Source organism: Epinephelus moara, chromosome 12 (assembly GCF_006386435.1).
Source record: "Epinephelus moara isolate mb chromosome 12, YSFRI_EMoa_1.0, whole genome shotgun sequence".
In the NCBI taxonomy this organism is placed as follows: Eukaryota; Metazoa; Chordata; class Actinopteri; order Perciformes; family Serranidae; genus Epinephelus; species Epinephelus moara.
The window spans coordinates 38,951,221-38,977,324 of record NC_065517.1 but is presented as its reverse complement, the minus strand read 5'-3'; the positions used below and the strand labels follow the sequence as shown (position 1 = coordinate 38,977,324).

At 41.7% G+C, this 26,104-nt stretch overlaps 1 protein-coding gene across 3 annotated transcripts in view; it reads right to left on the bottom strand.

Moving 5' to 3' along the window:
• The window catches only part of LOC126398821 (1-phosphatidylinositol 4,5-bisphosphate phosphodiesterase beta-1), a 207,704-nt gene that overhangs the window by 56,925 nt on the left and 124,675 nt on the right, over positions 1–26,104 (bottom strand). For all 3 annotated transcript variants that reach the window (XR_007570817.1, XM_050058427.1, XM_050058428.1), the window contains exons 8-13: positions 24,939–25,039; positions 23,990–24,156; positions 10,890–11,036; positions 9,530–9,687; positions 3,480–3,562; positions 1,368–1,452 (exon numbers count right to left, since the gene is read on the bottom strand). Coding sequence is in view for 2 of the 3 variants with exons in the window: in XM_050058427.1 (XP_049914384.1) it covers positions 1,368–1,452; positions 3,480–3,562; positions 9,530–9,687; positions 10,890–11,036; positions 23,990–24,156; positions 24,939–25,039 (741 nt within the window). In the remaining variant the exon portion in view is untranslated. The remainder of the gene's footprint in view (positions 1–1,367; positions 1,453–3,479; positions 3,563–9,529; positions 9,688–10,889; positions 11,037–23,989; positions 24,157–24,938; positions 25,040–26,104) is intronic.

Sequence of the window (26,104 nt, the reverse complement as noted above, 5' to 3'; positions counted from 1 at the left end):
CTCAGAAAACTGTAATCCCCTTTATTCTCACCTTAGGCTCAACCGAAACCAATCTAGCTATATTACCCCATCTGCCCCTGCCCCTATGGACTAACGGAGCTGATATCCCATTTGATACGCTGTATACATTGCTGTCTCCATGCCAGAGGGGAGTGGTTGTCATTGCACTCACCTTTCCCAGTTATTACATGCTCAGTGGTAGAAATCTGATTCCTCAACGGCACTTTCTCTTTCTGTCTCCCTCCCTCTCTCTCTCTAACTTCTCCCTTGGTGTCTGTCTCCTCATATCTCTCTCCTTCTCCTTCCCTCAGCCACTCCATTCGAAAGGCTTCCCCCTGATAATACTTCAATGTCAAATCCAGTCAGAAAGCAGCTGGGAACTTAAGCTGCTCTACAGTGTTATATCAGCGGGGACAAGAAGACATCCCTGGTGGATATCACATATGTGTGTGCAGGATTGCATGTATATGTTCCCATGTGACCCCCCCCCCGACACTGTGAGAGGTGTCTGAGTGTGCACGTAAGAGTTTGTGCGACAAGTGTCTAACATTTCCCTCACGTAAGTGCCTGCGTCATTACACACAAAGACGCCTGTGGGGGGGGGTAAGAGAGTTTGGCCACAAAGAGACAAAGCAAGCTTTTGACTGGTAGCCATGGCAACAGAGGAGAGACAGATAAAGGGCTGCCAAGAAAAGCCACGTTTAGATTACAGCGTAAAACACTTCCATTTAATCTTACACGGCTGTCATTTGCAGTCTCCCCCGTGATAACGGAGAGGTGATGCAGGGGAATAAAAACGACTGCAGGAGGAATCATTAAAAGTTGGCTTCCATGGCACGTAAATAGCCACAGGTATGTGTGTGTGTGTGTCTGTGATTGAAAATGAGAATGAAACAGCGGAGAGAGACAGAGAGATAAAGTCTAGGAGGCCATTTAGGAGCGTGCCAGGAGTGACAGAAAGAGGAAAGACAGCAACAACACATTTTGCCAGGTGCTAGAGGACATGTCGATATGGTGCTGCTTTTGAGACAGATGGAGAGGGGGAGAGGACACAGACAAATATTAGTGTGTGTGTCTGTGTGTGTGAACGAATGAATTAATATATTTGTCAGTGTCCGGGAACTTGTGGCTTTTTGACTCCCGAATGTATATCTGTATGGGCAGCGAGCTGGCCAGCAGTGTTCAAGGACATTTCTTTGGTGCACTCATCTGTGTAATAATCTGTGCTGAATCTCTCGCCGCTGGCCATGACGTATGCATCTGTGTGTGTTAGAAAGAGAGGGTGCAACAGGGAGACTAGGCAAGTGTGAATGTATGTGTGAGCACATGCACATGTGTGTGTGTGTTTGAGCATCTTATGTACTCACAGGATATTTCTCCAGAGGGTCTGTCAGTAATGCGTCTCCAAATATTGACCGGCAGTATTCAGCCATCTTAGCCTGCTGCTTCGGTCTGGGAGTCATCACACACACACACACACACACACACACACACACAAACACAAACACTCATTATCATGGTTTATCTGCTAAATACAAACATACACTGAATACATATGTTACAAGGCCTGTCACAGTAACTGCTGTTGTTGGATGATATATTGTCCCAGAAATGACTGAAAATAAACATTATCATTGTCATTTTGACACCAATTTATGCCACTAATATGATGACAATATAATCGCATACACCCACAGGCTATTTTATTAGGTACACCTTGCTATTACTGGGTTGCAACTGCTATTTCAGACCATCCTCTGTAAGCCCTAGAGATGTTTGTGTGAAAATCCCAGTAGATCAGCAGTTTCTGAAAAACTCACACCAGCCCGTCTGGCACCAACAACCATGCCACGTTCAAAGTCACTTAAATCACCTTTCTTCCCCATTCTGATGCTCAGTTTGAACTTCAGCAGGTCACCTTGACCATGTCTACATGCCTAAAGGCACTGAGTCGCTGCCACGTGATTGGCTGATTAGCTATTTGCGATAACGAGCAGCTGAACAGGTGTAGCTAATAAAGTGGCCAGTGAGTGTATAATATAATAATGCACATACACCCTTTCAAAAAGCAATGTACTTTAAATTGGAATACAAATTTAGAAAAATATTTGACACATTTTTTAAATAGTATATTAAATTATAAATTTATATATGAAATAAGAACTGTTGAGTTTTTGTTACCTTAAAATTAGCCATTTATATTTACATAGGGAGCGGGTCCTTGTCTACAGAAACTAAACACTGGATCAAGATAGGGCCATTCACATTTTCATGTTTTCACATCAGCCAAAGTAGTTAGAGATATTTTTTCATGAAACTGCTTTATCTGTGTTTTTTCCGGTTTAAATCACCTGGTCTGTTTGTACTGAAGAAGAAGGGACCTCTGCGGATAATTCAGCTCACGGTAAAAACCCCCTGAACAGTGAACGGTGAAGAAATTCTACCTGGGAGAAGTTTCAGCTAGTCACAATCTGTAAACCTCACCAATGGATTCCATTAACTCCCCTAAATCTAAAGCCCAGTTCAGACCAAAGAATCACGATGAGATGAAACCGTTTTAGAACGGTGTGAAGTGGCTGGTCTGAGCTAGACTACAGGCGACTGATGATGTCACCTGCAACTCAGCTGGTCAAACTAGAACATTGAATTTCCCCTCAGGGGATTAATAAAGTAAATAAACTTAGAATGTAATGCACTTCACCTGTTTCAGCAGCCAGTGCTTGTGGTGAAGTTCACTTGCGACTAAAAGCCAAGCTTAGCAACCCCTGGGAACATCACAATTACCTCCATAATCCTGCCAGTGTGCTGCTGTTGGCTCCCGGGGATCGACGGCCGGGGAGGTGAGCAGCTTGCTGGTGGATTTACGGAGTGGAGGCTGAAGTTGTTGGAGTTTAAAACTACAAACAATGGACTTCCAGTGGTTGGCATTCTAATGACTATCAGGACTGTGCCTCTTCAGGCTACCTGTAAGCTACACTGTGCTATACTGTATTTGAAGTGTTTTAGTTTTCTTCGGACTCGTGCAAGAAGCCAGGGGTGGAGAGGAAAAAATGGGAGAATCACTGCATCTAAGTCTTATCATGCTCCGGGAAACCTGATTATTTGGGCATCACGTTGGCTGAAATGTTGGTGAAAGTCTTATGTGAACAAACATCCATGTAAACACAACGGACAATATCAAGGTCAGCAAAATGATCTAAGTCATTTGCCCATTTATCATACGATAGGTCGATAACGTCATTATCGTTAAAGGCCTAGATGTTGCTCCTAAGAAGCCCCTCAGAGCTGTTAAAAGACAAAACAACCAATGACATCTTTCTCTTAAAAGCTGAGTTGATATCTAAACAGCTGATACACACAGAAGGGCTGATTGGGCCTACTGATGTTAAACCATCCAGTGACGGACTGTGCTGATCAATACAGTCAGCACTCATTCTGTAGACTTTGCACGCCTGACTTCACACAATCTGCTGACTTACGAGTCCACGTGGTTCTCAAAAGACAGGATGATGGGGAAGGGCGAGGTCTTGAAGGCACACTCTGCTATGGCCTCGATCACTTCCTAAAAACACAAATAGAGAGGAAAAATAATTGATAAAATAAATTAAGCTGAATACACTTACACATACGGCAGAACTTTGTTGTTATTTGAGTAATGAAATACACATTAAAAACAACGGCACAAAGCAGGTTTTAAAATGAGGTGCGGTCAGGAATGTTGTTGCCGTGTTACTATTTTGAGGCAGCAGAAGGCGACTGCATAATTGACCAACAAAAACCTGGTCTAAAGCCAGAGTAACAATAATCCCTGCTATTCAAAGGCTGCAAGATAGTAAGATGCACCTACAGGTTCACAATATGCATACACTTTGCTTGTTACACACACAGGGATGCGCAGATGAGCTGTGAGTGGGTAAAATAATACATCATTAATGAGGAAAACATTAATTACCTTCTCTAAAATGTGAACGTAGCAGAGAGCAGAGCAGAGCTGCTGTCCAACTCCCCATTAAGAAGAGATGCTGTGTGCATTTACACACGAGGAGCAGCATAACTTCATTGATTATTTCAGAAGCCAGAAGTTTAATTCTGTTTCCTCTGTCAAGTTTATAACTCCAATTGTTAGTTTTGCTGCTTAAAGGTCCAACGATATTTGCTGCAGTGACTTTACTGCTCTTTCTGCACTACTTTTAGCAGAAAACTGCTTGCTTCTCAAATATGCTGAATCCGCCATGTGAGGGAAATAGGAAGGGAATAGGAGATGACACTGATTTGTTGAATTCATGTTATACCCAAAACACACCTATGATTAATTAAGGGATTAAATACAACCCCTTTGCCCCTTGTGCCTTAAGCGGGATTTATACTTACGCGTCGAATCAACGCTTTTCCTGACATGCACCTCCCCAGAAATGAAAGTACGCATCACAGACCTCCTGTCTGTTTCTGTGAGCTGAAACCATTTCCCTCAGTGGAAACAAAGCTTTTATTTACTTTAATTTCACAGATAATAAACGATAAATTGTGAAGACAATAAAGCCTCCACAAAACAGCATTTTAAGTCTTGTGTGTATGCATATGAGCAGAGGAAATCTCCACTTGTCCCTATGCTTAAGCAGGATTTATACTTATGCGTCAAATTGACGCCGTACCTATGGCGCAGGCTCTGTGTCGACATAGAGCCTTCACCATACCCTAAGCCAATGTAAAATGCAATAGGCTTGTGCTAATAACGTTAGCATGTTATATTTGTTTGGAAACGTGTTCAGTACAAGACATTTGTTTTGTCAGTGAACCTTCTGAGTTGTAATGGAGCTGAATTTTGTAACATTACCTTTGTTAATGTTGCTGTTGTCCCTGGCTTCATATGAGCAGAGGAAAAGTTCGCTAGCCACTAGGCTAATTTATACAATGTAGAATGCCATAGGCTTGTGCTAAAAACATTAGCGTGTTGTATTTGTATTTGAAATTGTCTCTATTAAGCCACATTTAATGTGTGTTTTGACTCAACTAAACTTCACAGTACTTAGCAGAAACCCCACCGCCAACTAATATTTTGGAGGTGTAACAGCAGAGTGACACAGACACACCACTGCACACGTGTAAATGCTCACAACAGCGTACAGTAGGCCATGTGTGTAGGCTACGGTGTAGGCTCTGCATCGAGCTGACAAACAAGTATAAATCCTGCTTTTCTTAACACCCAGATTGTGAAACGTTTACCTAGCAGAAGCCCTACATGTCGCTGCTCTACGCAGTTTAGACCTTGGGTTTAAACAGGGCCCTTTGACTGACACTGTTAGTTTCTGTAATAATATGCTACGGAGTCACTAGAATATAAAACATACTGAAACACTCTTGAGCTCACATACCAGCCAGAGTTATATCTATTTACTGTGATATGATTTCCTACATTTCCTCGAATGCCTGAGAGCCTCCCCCAGAGAATATGCCCAAATGTGTTGACATCAGTAACTGTAGGAGAGAGCAAGACTGATAAGATAGTAGTACAAAAACTAAATTACACTCCGCCTTACTCCGAATGCAACATGTTATCTGGCTGCGTGGTGTATTGAGGATACTGATGCTGGAGGAGTTATGCGGCAGTGTGTATCAAATGCGTGTGTGCGCAGAATGTCAACATGATGCTGCTCTTTCTGTTTGATAATACGAAAGGAAATCCTGTTAAGTATATCGCAAATTGCTGTGTGCTCAGTCATTCATGTCCCGCAAATTTCAGCACGGATATGTTTACGGAAATGGGTGCTGAGCCGCGAAGTGGCGTCGCCGCCCGACTCCAGTGAAGACAGTTCAACATCTGATATCGGGTTTCTAAGCCAGTGATTGTCTAAGTCAATTACACCATCATTAACAACGGTGTCAGTTCAGTTAATGCCTTCATTTCCATTTGTTCCATTCTCCTCCAATAAAAATCTTTGTCTGTAACTCAACCCTCTCCATCTGTAGCTCTCCTCTGTCCTCCGTCTCTCAAAACTCTTCTCTTTTTTGCATTTCACTCTCAGCGTAATTCCATTAAGCTTGTTCTACTTCTTTTGTTACTCTCATTAGAACTAAATTTCCTCTATCAATCAATCCACCCACCTCCCTCTTTCTTTTTCTCCTGACACCTACTCTGCCCTTAGATTTTCACACCCTCCTCCTCCGATAAAAGCGTATCTTCCTCTTTGTCTTTTTATCTTCTGAGACTTCAATAAGCGCCCCTCAGCTCTTCAGTTTAGGGCCGTTCAGTGCGTCCCTGTCCTTTACGATCTGCCATCTGCTGAATACATGCCCCACTTTTGTTTATCCCACTTGTTATTCAGCTCTGCTCTCCTCCATGCTTACTTTTATCTTCTGTGTCTGACTCTGCACGTGCCTGCCTGTCTGTCTACAGTATATATTTAGGTTATTGTCCTGAAGAGTTTCATGAAATCAAACCCGATTTCTGATACTGTTGATGGTGAGCATTTTTTCCGCAATGGCCATTCGCTTGAAAATGATGCATGCATGTAATCCAGCGCCATGTTATCTCATTGATAACAGACACACTGTCTACTGCTGGCTCCCTTTACATTGTGTCAGAGCTGTATTAGGTTACTGCTACTGCAAACAACATTCCCTACTACAACTGCTTCATGTTAAAGCCGTTCAAAACACAGGGTGGGTTTTTTGTGAAGCAGTGACACAAAATGCAATGTGTTTGTGACTGCAGTTAGTGCTGACATGATCTCGACAGAACAAGATGTGTCATTTTGTGTGGGAAATATTAGTGTGGTTGTAATTATTATTGACAGACGTCTTTATAAAAACAATGCGAGTTTGTTTGGCTGCTCTGTAAACAGACACATCACTTGTTCCTCCATTGTAAAAAAGTTGCAGCATGTAAACTGGTCTGTCTCATCTCGACATACGCTGGCTGTTGGTGCCACCTGCGACTCAGCTCGTTAAGTTTACAATGTACGGCACATCCCCTGTTTCAACAGCTAATCAGCTTGTAGCGAAGTCAGCTGGTCATTTCAGTGACAATCTGTCAGCAGGCGGTGTGTTCGCTTGCTGCGGCAATCTCTAACAGCCCTCCGTCACTGCCGAGCCCGTCTCATTTACTTCCCCGCGGCTGTTGACATGTATGTCGGTCTCCATCCTCACAGGGTATTGGTGAGTTGCTGCTGCTGCTGGCTGTATGTGCGTATGTCACCCGCACATACTCAAAAAAAGTACTCAGTTGTTACTTGTACCTGGAAAGCTGTAAGTTATAATGAAAATACAGAGTTGTTGCTATAGAGATGATACACCGTCTCGTCACATTGATTTAAAGTGGCAGGTTGCATGATGTTGCAGACCAAACCAACCATCCACAGTATGACGATGACAATAACAGGATATGCATCTAAGCTACTGGATATTTCTCTTTCAGTTTGGTTTTTAGTCTGAAACAGTCTGTATTTTGGTGCAGGGGTGCATGTGTTTGAAGATGCATATGTTCACACAGATGGCTGAGAACACACTTGAACAACAAAAAGACATTTTGTCAGATTTAATCCTGTGTCCATGTGTTAATTGATCATTTGTCTCTTCCTACATGCCAAATATGCGTTAAAAAATCAGCATCAGAGGATTTTTGCATCAAAACCCCTGCCCTCTCAAAGGATTCATCCTGCACTCATGGGCATTTACAAAAGTTCATTAAATCAAATTCAACATTGGGCGACTAGCTAGCCATACCGCCTCAAATAAAACCGCACTTCACCGCTTGTGGGCTGTAGTGACTTGCTAACAGAGCAATATGGAGAGAGATAGGAGCAGGTGTGTGGACAAAACCTTCAATTTCAATTCCAAAAAAACATGTGGCTGAGGTGTAATTCAATAATCTCTCCCTCGTCCTCCTCCTGATCTAACGGCGAGGGAGATGTGTGGAGCCAACAGACGCTGTAGCTTCATATTGCGCTAAACTCTAAGGCCGCCCACTTTTTCATGGTCCAATCAAATGCGAAGGATTTGATTGAAATCTCTCTTGTAACTGTACACCACAAAAATATTCTGTTTTACTGGGAAATATGAAGATAAAGACTCTCTAACATCCATTTCAAGGGGACTTTTAAGTTATACTATGCAGGATTTTCATTAAAAACAAAAACAATGTATAGACTCATACAGAAGTACTCCCAGTCATCAATCTCAATCATCAATTATGATGAAGTGTGTGGCGGTGTTTCTTTATGCAGAGACTCCGCCTTCTGCCTCTATTTTCTTCTTATTTTTGGTTTTCAGAACGTTTATGGGCGTGCACCCAGACAGACCTAAGGTTAGGGTTTATAAAAAAGGTAGCAACCAGGTGCCAGACCGCCAGCAGCTATGGCAAGCCATTTTTAACATTTAATCGCTGAGTTTGACTATCCGGAATTACCATTATAGATATCAACAACATCATTCTGACTAGTCGTAATGTCATTGTGACTAGTACGCATTTTAATTGAAGATATCTATGACGTCATTCTGACTAGTCAAAACTACAGTTACAGATATCTGTAATTCAGTTTTGACTAGTAACATTCAAACTATTTTTGCCATTCATGTGTATGGGGTTTGTCACTGTAGATATCTCCAATGTAGTTGCGGATATCTACAATTCTTATTGCGGATATCTGCAACTGAATTGGTGATATCTGTAATTCAGTTGCGGATATCTACAACGTCATTTTGACTAGCTGAAACTTAATTCAAGATATCTAGAAAGGACCATGTAGATATCTTCAATTGATGATAATTAAAGATATCTTGAACTTGAATTATGACTAGTCAAAATTAAATTGTAGATATCTCAAACTGGAATTAGAGATATCTACAATTCAGTTGCAGATATCCGCAACTACATTGGAGATATCTATAATGACAAACCCCATACACATGAATGGCAAAAGTAGTTCGAATCTTACTAGTCAAAACTGAATTACCGATATCTTGAATAAGAGTTTTGACTAGGCAAAATTATGTTGCAGATATCAGTAATGAATATCCAGTCTAGCTATTAAATGTTAAAACGGCTTGCCATAAGCAGCAGGCATCCAAGAGACACAGCGCTGAAAGAGAAATGAATATAACAGGTGCAACGCCAAATGAAAGTGAATTTGGGGTTGGCTTTTATTCAGTGGTAAATGACAATCCTGCATAGTATATCTTTAAAGTCTGCACTAAGAGGAAGAATCATGTTAATTAAATATAATTAACTACAAATAAAGATGAAACCCATTTTAACCCTAAAATATCTAAAACACAAAGTAATTAAAACACAGAGGGATGTGAGTGTTGGTCCAACCCCCGACACTCAACAGTATTTAATGCATTAAGTGGATCATGTGTAAAGACTGTGAATTACATCATCTGTCCGCAAGGTCCGTTTACCCAGAATCCCCCTCTCTGTGTCTGTAGACAAAGACATTAAAATGCATGTTCACAGAAACGCGCCTCAGCCCGTGCTCCCCCCACCCAACCCCTCGCTCATATCGCTATCACTCTGCTCTCCTTGTGTTACCTTGAAGGAGATTTCAGTTGTCATGGTGAAGCCGTGAGTGATGACGGGCTCTTCTTCTGTGGTGCGACCCTTCCAGCAGTCCAGTTCGATGCAGCGGCACCCTGACAGGAGAACCTGTTTGTACATCTCGACTGACGAGTTCCCTGCGAGCTGGCCGGCTGCGAAAGCAAACACACACAAACACAACACTTCAGGTAACTGCTGTATTGACCCCAGAGGAACCAGGAAGTCTACAGTAGCATGTCCTCCCACCTCTCAAGAGCTCATTAACCGCATGAGCTGCTAGCATGCAGTAAAAACAATACAACTGTCGTTATCTGAAGCAGGAAAATCTCATCACCCTGTCACCATTAGCGAAGCAATTATCTTTTCACATTACCAGTGCGCTTTCCTGCAACATGGTGGGAACTGTGTCAAAGTGAGAGGCAGCTCTGTGTTCTCACTTCAGCTGGCATCATTCACTCCCTCCATTTTTTCATTCCTTTTCTCATTTTCCCTCTCGCTCGTTCTTTCTCTTCTTTTGATAGACATCCTCGTTTAAATCCATTAGGAAAACACTTTCTTTACTAAATGAGGTCATGTGTTGCACACTGCATAAAACATTGCTTTGGTTTCCCGTGCATCAGTAGAATGGAAACACATCAGCGTGAATGAATAAGCTGCACACGCTGCTGTCGGTCTAATTATCTCGCATGGATCTTCTATTATGAAGTCGTGAAACATAAGCAGTGCGAGGACAAAAATCCAGCCCACACCTCTCTGTTAGCTGTTATAATATCCTAATGTGTCACTATGAAAATACATAAAGAAGAACTGTGTTCGTGAGGAGAGAATCAAGGACCTGTTGTTTGTTTTTCTCATTTCTTCATTTCGCAGACCATGAGTCTGGCCTATTACAGAAATTCCATTTTTTCCATCGCTGGAGAAATTTGATCCACTTGAAAGATTAAATGCTCTCCAGTTCCCCCCAGAATAGATTTGAATAGATGAATTCTAATATCCATCCGAGAGAAAATGGCCTCTGTATTGTGCCTGCCATGCTTGCGCACTGCTGGGAGCCAGTTACTGTGACTACCAGTCTAAAGAAATATTTAACTCATGAATATCAATGAAGTGAGTCTCATGACATGACTTGATTGGATAACCTCTGGAGAGGCAACGCAAGACAGGGGGCCTGATATGCACCAGCGCGTTTGATTGACTTAACTGTGAGGTATTCACTTGCGCAGCCAAAATGAACGAGCGACGTGTTCATGTGTTGAAGAATAAACGATGCACATGTGCAATCAGTCAGTGAAATTGGGGTTGAGTGGTTGTATGTGGGAGCAGACAGGCTTTGTGTGTCGATGTGTGTGCGTACCTGTGAGGTATGTGTTGTGTGAGGAGTTGATGAAATAGTGGGAGAGGGGAAGGGTCATGTCTTCACTCTGGTCCAGCTTCTCAGGGGGGATGATGGTGTTCTCCTCCCCACTTAGATACCTGGCAAAGCCCTCCAACGAGATCTGACCTGCACGGACACAACAGAGCACAGACATGTTGGTCAAAATGATACGTTTGAAAACTAATGATATTCTTTATGTTTCTTACTGTCAACAAATCAAAAGAAAAGAACAAAAGCGACAATGAACTGATCCAACCAGTATTGTCTCTGGAGCCAAATCCTGGTATATCTTATTCCTCTGTGCCACAGACCTCTATTATGTCCAAAATCTATCTGGTTTATGCCCTTTTTCTGAAAAAGACAACATTCCTACTGAGCTGTTTACATGGCAAATGACAAATAATGCTCCACATGTTTAAATGCAGCCATGCAAACTCCGATTAATGTGGATAAGTGTATATATATATAAATTTATGTCCTTTTGAGTTATTTTATCTTGTATTTATCCTTATCTCTAAAGCGATTAGAGTATCATGAAGACACACGCCCACATTCTGGTTCATATACTTGAGTTCAGCTTCTTTTTTGTTTTAGTTTTTCTATGATCACACCTATATTAACATTCACTTTATCAGTCCATTTTGGCTTCTGTATTACACACTGTAGCACACTTTTATGTTACTTCCTGCTGTAATTATGTCCTACAGAAGGCCCGGAACGACAAGGTTATAAGCCCCTCTGAGTATGATGAAGCTCTCTGACAGGACCCAGAAATAACTAAAAATAAAAAGAGAATTTGAAAAAATAAATAAAAACGTGTAGTACCGACTGTACCTGGTGCTGTTTTGCTTCTGTGCATCCAAACAGGATTTGTTGAACTATGCAAATGCAGCCACTCTGTGACATTCCTTTAATCACCTTCTTAAAAAGATCGGCATTGTAATATTTGCGCATTTTCAAAAACCTGTTGATACCCAAGAATCTCATAGTGTTTAAAAGTAGGGGTGTGTCTATTTCCTACTAAAAATGTGAGCTCTTTTTTTTGGGCATGCATCTTTATAGTGCAATAAAATATAAAAAAGCATACAGATTTATAATAAAAGAGTAATGAGAAAAAAAAGATATAAAAGGTCAAATTTAATACTAAATAATTTACAATAAAAAAATCACCATTAAAAATAGCAAAAGTGCAGACAAGATGATTTAAAATTGAGTTTAAAAATAAGTTTGCAGTCATTACAGTTGGAGTAGGCAAGTGTTCAGAGTCGGGCGCTGAGCCACAGAGTGATTTATACACAAGCAGCGGGAGTTTGGCTGACAGGTAACCAGTGTGAGGATTTACGAACTGGAGTAATGTGGTCATATTTCCTAGTTTTTGTCGGGACCCTAGCAGCAGCACTCTGAATATCACAAACTGCGGTAAAAACCCCAGTTGGGACACATATTCAGAATTCACTGTATGTCAAATAAAATTCTATTAAAACTTAAATAATACTGGCATATCAAACGTATAAATCAGAAAATCCTACATCGTGAAAAAGGCCTAATTCGGCAGATCCAAACAGAATATGCTGCGACATGACCTGTATCAAATTCTGAATATTGTAATATTGGGAATAATAGTGGAACATTAGTCTGCATGTAAATGAAGCCAATGAGACACTGTTGCACTGGCTGACACATTTCTGCACCGTAGTTTATTTGAAATATCTCCTGCTGCTGTAAATACTCACTAGAATACCAAATGAGTTTCAATCTGCGACTGAAAATAGTCCCCAACAAATGCACTATTTACTCTTGTTTGAGTAATGTTTGATAAGAACTACAGTGCCCAGCTGTTCCAGATAATCATCTCGCCTTCTTGAAAAATGTAATAAGATATTTCTGACCTGCTTTTGTTAAAGATTTACATCGTCAGTGGAAATAAATGAGCTCAGGGCTAAATTAGTGCCACAAACAGGGTAGGTAAGTTGTAAAGTATTGACAGAAGATGTTTTGAGCTTTTCATGGGATTTACTGGCAGCAACAAACACAGAATGTTGCCAGCCTCATCCTTTACACCACATTAATCACAACATGGTGTGTGGCATATGGTGGAGCACAACTATGTGCCATTTCACACAGACAGAAAGGAGATTAGTTTTGTGACATTTCTCCCTTTAAAATGTTTTGAAATTTTGAAAAATATTGATATTCAATACAATTTTCCGTAGCGTGTATCCCATTTCGTAGAAAATACTGATACATATACCATATAAAATGAGCAATGAAACCGTTCAATAAATCTACATTTTTGACTACACAACATATAGACTAGATTACTGCAGCACTATTCTCCTTCGCCTGGGGGTTAGATAGACTGCAATATGTCCAGAACTCAGCAGCAACACGCAGCCCTGGGATCACATTACACCGACCCTTCAACAACTTCACTGGCTCCCTGTTAAACAGCCCATCTGTTTTTGAAATACTCCTTCTCTTTATATCTCTCCATGGCATGGCATCACCCTACCTTTCCAATCTTCTCCATTTCTACACACTTGGTACACTTGTTCACTATGTTCCTCTGGTATCTGCTGGACCTGATCTGTGGAATACCCTTCGTCAGGGTCTTCGTCACCGTACCTTGATTTCTTCATTGAAGTCACAACTGAAAACTTGTTCTTTTATCTGTATATGCATTTCTTTCCTGTTGTTGTTGCTCTTTGTTAACTTCTGTTATATATTAGCTGTCTTATTTTGGTTTTGTAAAGTGTCCTTGGGTGTCTTGAAATGCGCTTATAAATAAAATATATTAATATTATTGAAACACTATACTGCATACACATACTGCAGGTACACTAGATGGACAGAAGTATTTTAAGCACCTAGCCATGCAGTCCCCATTTGCAAACATTTGCGATACATGGGACGTTCTGAAGAGCTCGTGACATCAAGCGTGGTACTGTGATAGAATGCCACCTTAAGAATAAGACGGTTTGTGAAATGAAACGTGAGCAGAAGGAATTTGTGTGTAAACTGTTGGCAGACGGAAATTCACGTGCATGTCCGCATTCATCAATATTTTAGTAGCTCCGATCTTTTCGTAGCTACTAACAAAATCTACTCCTGCTCCTGACCACTTGTAGTGCTTGTGTAAATTTAGTAAAGCACATAAATATTGCTTGTCGCTATTGGAAATTACAATTTTAACTCGTATTGCGCTCTGTTATGGACACAATACACAGATGCCTTTGAAACACGTAATCTAAACATGACAAAATATTAAAAATATAACACATTTAGTTACATTAGGTGGCAATTAGCAGGTTTAAGATCCAGATTAGGTTCATGGTTGTGAATTATCTATGTAAATTGACTCAATAGATTACACGTTCTTTCTACATGTTGAATGATGATAATAAAAATATCTGTAAGGACAGCCGGATCACAGCCTCTTTGGCCTCGGTGCCTGGGTTCAGCAGGAGCAGCAGGAGCAGTTTTGTTTTTTGTTTTTTTGTGGCTTTTTGATCATTTGAATGAATAAATCTGATTTGAAAAATGTTTAATTTACGTTGTATAAAACAGAGCTTTAGGCTATTAAGATTCAAATAATTTGAAGACGATGTATACAAACTGCTGTAGGCTATATGTTATCATATCATTTGTTAAAATAAATGTTAAATAGCTCTACATTCCGACAGCCATCACTGATTTAGAGTTTATCCATTACGCACAAAACATCTCTGGTTTCCCGTTCACACTTCATTCAAAACCCCACAAATGAATCTTCTGTTTGTTTGGTGACCACTGTATTTTTTGTGTGTNCTCCAGGCCTTCGCTTTGCCTGTCCCTGTCACACCACTACTAACTGAAGAAAATAAAATGTTTTTTCTTAAGTCCACTTCACCCAAAATTATTTCGATCTCCGCTTCGGAAGAATTCTTTTTTCTTTCTCTCTCTTTCTTTGTTTGCGCCATGACTGACAGGTCGACTGGATGCACGCGCATCCAGTCCACTGGACGCGCTGTCACTTTACGATGGATTGGCATTCATGATCCTACACACGTGATTACGATCAAATCTGAGTTTCCCGCAGCGTTCCTGAATCCGGAGTAGGTTTTTAGTAGGGTAGGCTTTAATGTGCAAATCTACACACAGATTTACTCACTTTTCATGAATGAGACCCACTGATTCCACAGCTGAAGGGTTACGAGCTTCCACTGGCATTATGTAATTGATGTCACATCACCAAGTCCAATGCCAGGCGTCGGATTGAGTGGTGTAAAGCATGCCAACACTGGACTGGGGAGCGGTGGATGGGCGAGCCTGGGTTTGGCGGATGCCGGGAGAACGTTACCTGCCTGACTGCACTGTGCCAACTGTGAAGTTTGGTGAGGGAGGGATAATGGTATGGGGCTGTTTTCCAGGGTTTGGGCTCGGCCCCTTATCTCCAGTGAAGGACGATCTTAATGCTTCAGAAGACATTTTGGACAATCCTATGCTTCCAACTTTGTGGCAACAGTTTGGAGAAGGCCCTTTTCTATTCCGACATGACGGTGCCCCAGTGCACAAAGCAAGGACTATAAAGACATGGTTTGATGAGTTCAGTGTGTGGCCCGCGCAGAGCCCTGACCTCAACCCCATTGAGCACCTTTGGGATGAACTGGAACGGAGATTGCGAGCCAGACCATCAGTGCCTGACCTCGTAAATGCTCTACAGAATGAATGGGGCACAAATTCCCACAGAAACACTCTAAAATCTTGTGGAAAGCCTTCCGAGAAGAGTGGAAGCTGTTATAGCTGCAAAAGGGACCAACTCCATATTAAAGTACATGTATTTGAATACAATGTCCTAACAGTACCTGTTGGTGTAATGTCAGGCGTCCAAATACTTGTGTCCATATAGCGTATATTCAAATGAGCAGTTGGAAGACTGTGGTTGAATGTTTTTAAAGGTTACATTAAAAAAAAAATCATAATCACTAATTAACACTGAGATTACATCAGTAGTTTAAATTAGCCGAAACCATAATTCAGTGTGTGCCTAAAGCCTTTGTGGTTAATCCTTAAAGCCAGTGCCTCAGTGTTTCAGTTTCTTACATTTTACTATGGGTGTATACTGTCAGTTAGTAGCCTTCATTAGATATATTGAAGCTGTCTAGGTGGATAAATGCATAAAAAAATCTCTCTTTTTTCATACGTGCTTTATGATTTTCTACATTCAGGCTCCACTTGCTTCCACAGGCATTTCTACTGTCCATAATAAGTCATACAGGGATCTAAAAAGCTGAACTGCCCTTGACGTTGTTCTCTCCTTGTTTTGATTTTCTGCCAGGGTCACTCATGTTAAGCTCTGCCTTTTTGCTGTCATCACTGAGCTCATGTCTCCGCCGAATGTGCTCGAGAAAGCGGATAACACTGAATAAATAAGTAATAAGCAGCAGAAGAAAAGCTCCACTCATCCAGACCCGAGATTCAAATTTCCATACACATTACCATACACGTCACACACCACACCTTCATGGATTAAATTTTGTACAACATATAGCGAGCGCTCAAAGTGAAACCAAAACACCATCAAACCTCCTCCGCCCACGCACGCACACACACACTGACTTGACATTATGCTAAATATGCAAAGTGATGCAAGCTCGACGGGTGCAGCAGGTCCCTCCGGCCACTTTATGCTAATTAATGCGGTGCCGCCCTCTGCAGAGTTGCTGGACTAATTAACGCTGGCTGCTGTCTGTGACATGTGAGCTCAGTCGCACTCAGCGTCTTACTCCCTGCTGACTGCCAGGGCCTCCCTTTGCCAGGCAGAGGCCTAACCTCTGTAGCACTCACACTCACACAGACACAGAGTTCCCCCAGTTCCCAAGACATTTGTAGGTCAAACGGGGTAAAATGGTGTTAACATGGCTGGGATTAGAGGTGCACTTGAGTGAGAACCTACAAGTGTTATTCTAAAGGTGATGTCTGAAAGGTGGAGTTTGATCTGAAGGGATGGGAGGGTAAAGTGCTACATATGCTGCTTTTGGCCACAGTGAGGACACAATGAGCTGACAGGAAACTGCGGTGTAAATGTATTCTAAATTTAATCATGACCTGCGAGACAAGAGTTGACTCAAACTGTCAAAATCTGACAAAGAGCTTCCTCTCTACAATCACAGCGAGATGAATATGCGATGATTTCCCACCATTCACTGCTGATGTAAGATACTTAAAGTGTCTTGTTTCATTTAGCATATTATTCATCTGTATTCAAACAATGTAGCAGCTTCTGAGCGAGCACAGACAATGATGGGGCACTTAAGAGATGAATGAAAGGTATAATATTCACAAAATCAAAACTGGAAACAGATAATGAGAAAGATAGTGAGCAGGAAAGGAAAAGGAAGTAAGTGTTTCCCCATTCCTCTTCTCACTGTAAATCACACCGGCTATTTTTAAGGCAGACCTGAGACATCTATCCACTGTCTTTGAATAAAGGGACATTTCCCTCCTCAAATCAAAAACACATAGTTTTACCTGTAGTGCTGTTTAGCAGTGTAGATTATTTTGGTGTGAGGTGCCGAGTGTTGGAGACATCGGCCGTAGAGATGTCTGCCTTCCCTTAAATAAAATGGAACTACATGGCACTCAGCTTGTGGTGCTCAAAGCGCCAAAAACATACATTTAAAAAACTCAACAGCAATGTCTCTTTCCAGAAATCATGACCTGGTTACTCAAGATAATCCACATACCATGCTGTGAGGAGTTTGATGTAGGAATTATTTTCTTTCTACTGAACTACAGCCACCGACTGTTTCACCGTCCAAAAGCAAACGTGCATCTACTCATGAATGAGAGGCGTGTGCTCGTGAAGGCCCAAGTGCGCCGAAAGCACACGTTTTGAAGTACAGTACGACATCTATTGCACGTCTGTCCGTCCTGGAAGAGGGATCCCTCCTCAGTTGCTCTTCCTGAGGTTTCTACCGGTTTTTTTCCCCCGTTAAAGGGTTTTTTTGGGGAGTTTTTCCTGATCAGCTGTGAGGGTCCAAAGGACAGAGGGATGTTGTATGCTGTAAAGCCCTGTGAGGCAAATTGTGATTTGTGATATTGAGCTTTATAAATAAAATTGATTGATTGATTGATTGATTGAGCTATTGTTTTAAAAGGCCAAACATGCACCAAAAGCATTTCAAGCCACATCAAACCGCTTTGATGTCTCTACTCGGACCTTATTTTGATTTTGGAGCGTCACATGAGGACACAGCAACAAAAGTCAGTGAGGCAGAGAGGAGAGACAGGGACACAGAGAGGTGGAACAGCAACAGCTGAGGTTAGCTCCGTTAGCTTAGCTCAAAACTTCATGCACAATTTTAAATCTGCAAATCTCAATGAAAACAACTAGCTATACTACTATAGATCTTAACCGCTGTGTCGCCACATTTAAGATACTAAAAATGAGGGCAATGGAACTAGATGGCACTCAGCTTGTGGTGCTAAAAGCGCCAAAAAAAATGTGAGAAACTCAACATCAATGTCTCTTTACAGGAATCATGACCTACTTACTCAAGATAATCCACATACCATGCTGTGAGCAGTTTCATGTAGGAACTATTTTCTTTCTGCTGAACTACACCCACCAACTGTATCACCGTGCTGAAGGAAGCGTGCATCTACTGCTAGCTAATCTAGCACCACTGGTATGGTGCGCCGCGACCGGCTTGAGGCGGAGCAGGCTCACGGCTTATGTGTTTGTCACTTTCTTTTTCATTTTAACCCACACCATGATCTTTCCCTGACCCTAACCAAGTGGTTTTTGTGCCTAAACCTAACCAGACCTTAACCACAGGGCATCATGATGATTTCGGAACGGACTTCGGAACAATGAGTTTAATATGGTCGGAACAATGGGATGTCGAACCAATGGGCAGTTCCCGCTGACATTATGGTTCAGCCAACACCATTAAGAGCCTTAAACGACATTGATTTCGGGGCACGCTGTAGCTCAGTGGGTAGAGAAGGCATCCCATGTACAAAGGCAATTTCCTTGCTGCAGTGCCACTGAAATACACCCCCAAACTGTGTCACTGTGCTGAAGGAAGTGTGCATCTACTGCTAGCTCATCTAGCACCAATGAGCTAGCCAATGTTACAGCTCAGCCGAAGACGACGCCATTAATGTTTACGCTGACGCTCACGCTGTCATGAGCACGAGCCTCTTGTACATGTTTGGTAGGTGTAGTTTGGTAGAGCGAAAATAGTTCTGACATGAAACTGCTCCCAGCAAGGTCTGTGGATTATCTTTAGTAACTGGGTCATGATTTCTGGAAAGAAACATTGCTGTTGAGTTTTTAAAATGTATGGGTTTTTTTGAGCACCACAAGCTGAGTGCCATCTAGTTTCTATTATATTAGAGATAAATCAGACATTTCTATGGCTGATAACTCCAACACTGTGCAACTCACACCAAAACAATCTAAACTGATAAACAGCACAAAAGGTAAGAGGAAAAATATGTATTTTTTAAATTGGGGTTAACTGTCCCTTTAAGGTTTACACATCTATGCATACTTACTATGTGCATCTACATGATGCTGTCTGAGTTTAATCTATGAGCACATTTTTAGTATGCAAAAAGCCACCCATGTATATTTTTTATATGCATGTTTGAGTGTCCTTGATAGAGGAAAAAGTGTGTGTTTGTGTGAGAGTGTGTGTGTAAAGGTAGCATGTGGAGCTCTGGACCCCTCTGCAGAGCAGATGGCAGCACTTCCTCGGGCTAGATAAATACTTCACATGGGGAAATCTGTCACTGGGACAGAGAAGGGCACGCTTCCAGAGAGCCTGGGACAGGCTCAGCACACAACATCGCAGTGCGAGCACATCACCGTGATCAGAGTCAAACACGGGGCGGTCAAACCAGATATTTCAATGTGGTTTAAAAAATAATTTGATCTAATTTAATCGCCCCTGATTCATTTTATAACATGTTTGAAAAAAACAAAGGTAAAGTAGGTACTTTAGAAGGAGAGATTATTGAAGCAGCACTTGTGCTCTGCTTGAGTCAGTTCAGGTCAATTAAGTTTCAGTGTAATCAGTAATAAAACCTGCAAATGTGAATGGCATAACAAATATGTTTTGGGATAAACAGCCTCTCCTGGCACCACAGATTAGCATTTTTTTTTAATTCTGAAAGAGAAACACTATTTAATGATAGCCTCCAGACTGTTGGTTTGTTCCAAACATTTTTAAATAGATTCAACTATGTACTAAACTTCAGATCTGCAGCAGAGTGACAAACGTTTTTCATGAACAGCCATATGCAGGTACATAATCTAATGATCCGCTGTACTAGGAGGATTGAGCAGTGCTGACTGTTGCTGCTCGGGAAATGAACACTTTATAAATCATGTGGCACGCTGTGATATCGTTAAACTCGGATGTAGTATTGATTGGAAGGCTGAAGACATATGTCATGTAATCAATACGCCCCATTCGTTTAAATGTCTGTGCAGACAGATCTAATCTTTAATCTTTGGATAAGAATAAAATTTAAAGCACGAGTGGTCCTAACTTATTACAGTTTTTGGTTCTGTTTTAGGCTATGAAGGAGAAAAACACTGGATAAAATAAAAACAGCAAATACAAATTCACAAAGAATGGATTGTGCCCACTTATAGTAGTTAACTACTATCTGCCCCATCCCAGGTCTGGTCTACAAGTCCTAGCTGTCGAGGTGCAGAAGCATTCCTCAAAACGTCACACAAGGAATTCAAATGTGACAGAGAGAGACCGTAACTGGGTCAGTTACGGTAAGACACCTCTCTTATAAATGCGCTTCAGTGAGCACCATGTCTTTGAAGATGCAAATAGTGTCACTGAAGTGGCGTGTGGCTTTTAGTGCTGATCTTTGTGAATTGAACTGTTTCTGCATTGAGGCTCATTTACATAGAAAGGGTTCTGTTAGGGTTGAATGGTCAGCGTATCCTTTTTCGTTCCTGTTCCCTGTGTTTCTTTTTCTGTGTCTCACCTTGGGTTCCGCCCTCCTTGCGGTGCAAATAGCAAAAGAGTACCAACCCTCTATTTGCTTGGCAGCACAGTTAGGGGTCACCTTGCCTGGGTCACGACCTTTGAATCATCCCACTCCAGGAGCTGACTGATTCGTCTGGCATTGTGACGTGAAAAAACTATTTCTCAGTAAAAATAAGAAACAACCAATGAGCACCACTGGGTACCAACCATTAGCAAATCATGCTACATGTTGGACTAATGCTCTTGTCAAGATATTGTCAAGCATTGTCCAGTGGTGCACTGGAACCAGTGAGTAGTGACACCAATAACGACTTCTACATGCTGCTATTGAGGCTGTTCTAAAGTGACAGGTTCTTCAGATATCAACCAATATCACTGTTTGTTAGGTGTATTCTCCCCAAAGTTAGTATTTAGCATCATTATATTATCTAATGTAGTTTTTTGTTTAGATTATTTTCTAAATAGTTTGGTATAAGATGGTGGAAAAAAGAACAACCCAGTGTTTTGCTGGGGAATAAACAGAATGTGGTAAATCACCCATTTTGGCACTCTTGTGTAACATGCTTTCCAGCAGAGATAAAATTTGAATTGGCTCATACCCGACCTTGATGCCTGATATCTGGAGTGGGATGTTCTCCAGTTTTGGCAGCTCTCTGTCCACTGACACTTCAGACAACATGACACGACGCACAACACATCCAAGTGTGTGTTGGATCCCCTACACCCATCCATCTTGATTGTTCATAAATTATTCTGTGCGACTCCTGACGCTCTAACACGTACAGGCTTGTGATGCTGATGGTGGACAGAATTTCCATTCTCATTCTTATTGTTTGGATATCATGTTTCAACTGGTAGATGCTGCTACCTACAGTACATATACACCAAATAAAGCAAACCTAGAAACACCAAAAGTTGCCAAAGAGTGACTGGTTGGCCAAGAAATAGTCCAGCACGCGATACTACATGAAACAACAGATTAAATTAAATTTCATGTCTCCATCTGCTGGTGGGAAAATAATGGATATATCGATATCAGTATATCAGTCAAATAGGTTGTTACATATCTGCATATCGGATATCAGCAAAAAAAAACATTATCATGCATCCCTACTATATACCTATACTAACTACAACTACTAAGAATACAGTTTTTATTTTTTATTTTGCCAATAATCTGAATGCAATCACTTTTCTGTAAATGAAGCCTCTGCAAAGAAACATGTCTCACAAAGTCCATGTTACCAATCTTTCTCTGAGACAGTGTGATGGTCCCACACAGCTGACATTTTCTTTCACTCTGATTCGTAAACAAACCCCACGTGCACACAGCATCTGTTGCACTATTATTTCATGCCAGAGTGTCAGAGTCGTATCCAACCAATGGCTTCTTCTCCAAATTGGCAGCTGGGTATGCCAGGTACTGTTGTCCAAGTCCAAACAGAATAACCAAAACAAGATTCATCCAGCAGAGATTGATGCAAAACATCCGCCACAGCTATCGGTGAATGCCATCTTATTTACAGTCAACGAGATGAATATCGGCCGATACTGATGTTGTTCTGATAAATGGAAGCATCGCTAGTTTTGGGGTTGGCGTTTTCATCAGGCATTTAACTTTTACAAACAAACTTAGAGCTGTCTTGCTTTGGTCTGAATCAGGGACTCATGTTGTCACAAAGTTGTATAATTGCCTAGAGTTGGTTCGTGTTCTCACGGCAGCATTTACAAGAGGACCAGATCAAATGCCTTGTGTGAGAAAGCTGCTCTTGATTGGTCAGAATTTCCATGTGGGAAAAATCCAGGAAGTAAAGCAAACGTTGAAGAAGAGTACACTTGCAAGATAAATGTGACACTTTCTAATGTCACAATGGAGGGACAACTACGCAGGTTGATTTTAGCGCTGCTCATCGTGGACTATATTGCTGTCATTGTTCATTTTAGTCAAACCATACAGTTTGAAAACGAGGCGCGGCTCCAACTAGAAAACAATGTTTTGATGCATTGGATGTGCTGAATGTGCATATTAAGGCAGTACAGGAGGAGGTGCACATTAATAATCCTCCAGGACTGTAACATGCTCATGTTTAACCCAAACAATGTGTCATGTGACTGCAGTTGCTTCACATCCAGGTCGGAACACCTTCTCACCACAAACCAACCGCACCAGAGTTCGTTTGTAACCAGACTGAGACCACCTCTTCAAGAGGGTCTCAGTCTGGTTGTTTTGGTGCACACCTGAGTGTGATTGCTGTGTTCACACCTGCCCAAACGAACCACACTAAGGGGGCAAATGAACTTGAGTTTGATTGGACTGAACCAAACAGGGCAGGTGTGTATAACACTAAGAGCAAAACTAAAGAGCAGTGAAGAAAAGAAAATGTATATAACTCCCTAACAGTGTTTGTTTACATTTTGGTCAACAGAGTCACATACGTTCCCTGCTGCACTCCATTTGCCACTTGCTATTTATTTAAGCTCTCCTGAAGGACAAACACACACAAGCATCCCTCTCTCTCACTCTTAGACACTCTCTGTCTCCACTCAAGGATTCTACTCATGTAATCCTATTCTTGTAAATAAAATAAAATGGCAGGGAACATCCTCTCTTAAGCTTGGCAGTGTTTGCAGTGGGTGAAGCATTTTGGCGGTGGTGTTAGGTGTGTGTGTATGTGTGTGTGTGTGTGTGTGCTTGTGTTATTTACAGACTTCTAACATTCCGTTCCTTGGCACCCCACTATGTCCCCTCACTTTCTAAGCGCTTGGACACCAGGCAGCAGCGTTGCTACGGCAACACCCTGGCCAAATTTACTGGTGGTGGTGGGGGCTGGTATACAGTACAGGGTTAGAGGTAGGGTTGGGTTTATCTGGGTCAAATGTGCAAACATGTTTGTGCTTTCCAAAAATGTTTCACACCAAAACACAATTTCACTTTTGGTAACCTTAAGTAAATTATTCCTGAATTACTACTTAGGGGCAGCTTATTTTGTGTGTGGAAAGTTGCTGTTACCTGCGTGTTTGTGTGTACACATAAGCAGTGTGCCTGTGTTTGTACTGACAGACATTTGAGCCTCTGACCTTTTTGTGCCAGCGAAGCATTGGGTTCATATTTGTCCACCAGCAGCTGGACCTGTTCCGGTTTGAGAGGAGGGTAGAGTATCTCGTTCAGACGAGGGTCTCGCTGTTTACTGTTAATAAACTCTGTCATCTGCTCCACAGAGAGGTACGGACGACTCTTAGCCCCCCTGAGAAGAGAGGAGAGGATGAGGTGAGAAGTGGGTGTGCAAAAAAAATGAGAAAACAAGGATGGTTACTAAGTGAGATGTGCGTGCAGGGACAGAATTCAAATTGAGATAAGAGAAAATGAAACGGGGAGAAGGTGACGGAGGGAGGAGCGGTAATTAAAACAGCACAGAGATCTGGAAAGGGAGAGCAACAGAAGCACAAAGGAACAGAGGATTTAATGTTGTGTTGAGTAAATTATGAGATTTGATTAAAACGCCTTTCATATCTAAGCCTGTTCCACTAAATTATCATCTCCATATCCTCCTGGCTCTCATGCCATCTCACTTAACTGTGATTAAAATCTAGATTTATGACTTGGAGTGGCCCCGGTCGTGCTGGCGTGCTGCCTCAGCTGATGGTCTGAGTCCCTCTGGGCCAAAGGGCAGCTCAGCTTCCGCAGCACGAGGGGCCACACCGCCGGGCTCGAGGAGTCACAACCGGGGCCATTACATCACACTTTTCTGCACTGATTAATTGCTTGTGATGACTGATGAGTTAAAGCGGGTGTCTTAAACCTGCAAAGCCATATTGACCTATCAAGGGTGGCAGCCATTATCTAGCTGCCAGTCTGAAACAAGCAACAGATGGCTGTGAAAAAAATATACTAGATTAATCACAATCACATTGTTTCAAGTTTTTCAAACAACTTTTCTTCTAAACTGGCAATTAGTGCATTCTTTGGTGGTTGAAAAGATGATTACTTCCTAACAGAATTTTTAAATGAGGGAAAGATGGTTCTTACACATCAGAGAAGATGTGGTCCAGCTCAGATCGAGGGCAGATGTTGCTCAGGAACATGTTGTAGACCTCTGGAGTGAAATCCTCCTGGGGGATGGAATCATTCTGCGGCAGACAACAGCAACATGGTCACATACATGGTCTATGCATACACATACATACTATACATACAAATCTTGGGGCAACAGGTGGCCTTGTGGGTAGAGATGACGAGGAAGGATTACAAATCTACAGCATCTGTGAAGTTCAGACTTTAATCCACTGTTTTTTGGTTTGCTTTTTGTGCTTTGTTGCATTTTAAGTAGCCTTGTGTAACATCTTGCCAAGGGACTACAGATGAAAAACAACCTTTTGACTTGTTCTGGCATTTTCATACCATGTGTATTTATTAATTTGCACTGTCCCTTCTTAAATAAACTAAACTTAGGTTAAACCAATGTTTCCAATTTTATTTTCTGAGTAGTGCGTGGGTACAACTTCACAACTTATACCTGAATTGGCTGAAAAATGAAGCCAACATTAAGTACCAAAAGTTCCTTGAACAGCCACTAGAGGCTGGCTCAACTTGGCAGGGCAATGCCCAACTTTATAGCAGAAATAAACATGTTTACAACCTGGTACAAAAAAAATGGTTTTGGTCTCTATGACTAATTTCAGGATTGGTGTTAACTGTACAGGGCTGAATTTTCATATAACCCAGCTGTTTAAATGTTATCAAGGCTTATGCTGGGCTGACACTACACAAGTCGTTCTTGATGCGAGCCGACACCGTACGACGCTGCGTTGGGCTAAATCGGGCTGATATTGTGTAGTGTCAACCGGCATTAAAGTTGTACATAATAAAGGGTGTGGCCGCTTAGAGTGACAGGTTGGTGCCTTATGTTGACAAGTTGCTACCACAGCGACAGCATTGGTTATTATGTGACGTAACTATGGCGTAATCCTGGACTCACAGTGTAGACATTGCCGTAGCTGTCACTATGTCAGCATGTGTTCAGTTTATGAAAGGTAAAAAGGTAAAAAAAAAAATCTCTCTCCCAACAGGAAAGTTGGGAGAGAGAGATAAATGACACTCAGCAAAGAGTCGCAGGTCAGAATCAAACCTGCGTGGCTGCAAAGGCACAGCCTGTATGGGGCACACACTCTACCAGGTGAGCTAGAGGTCACCAC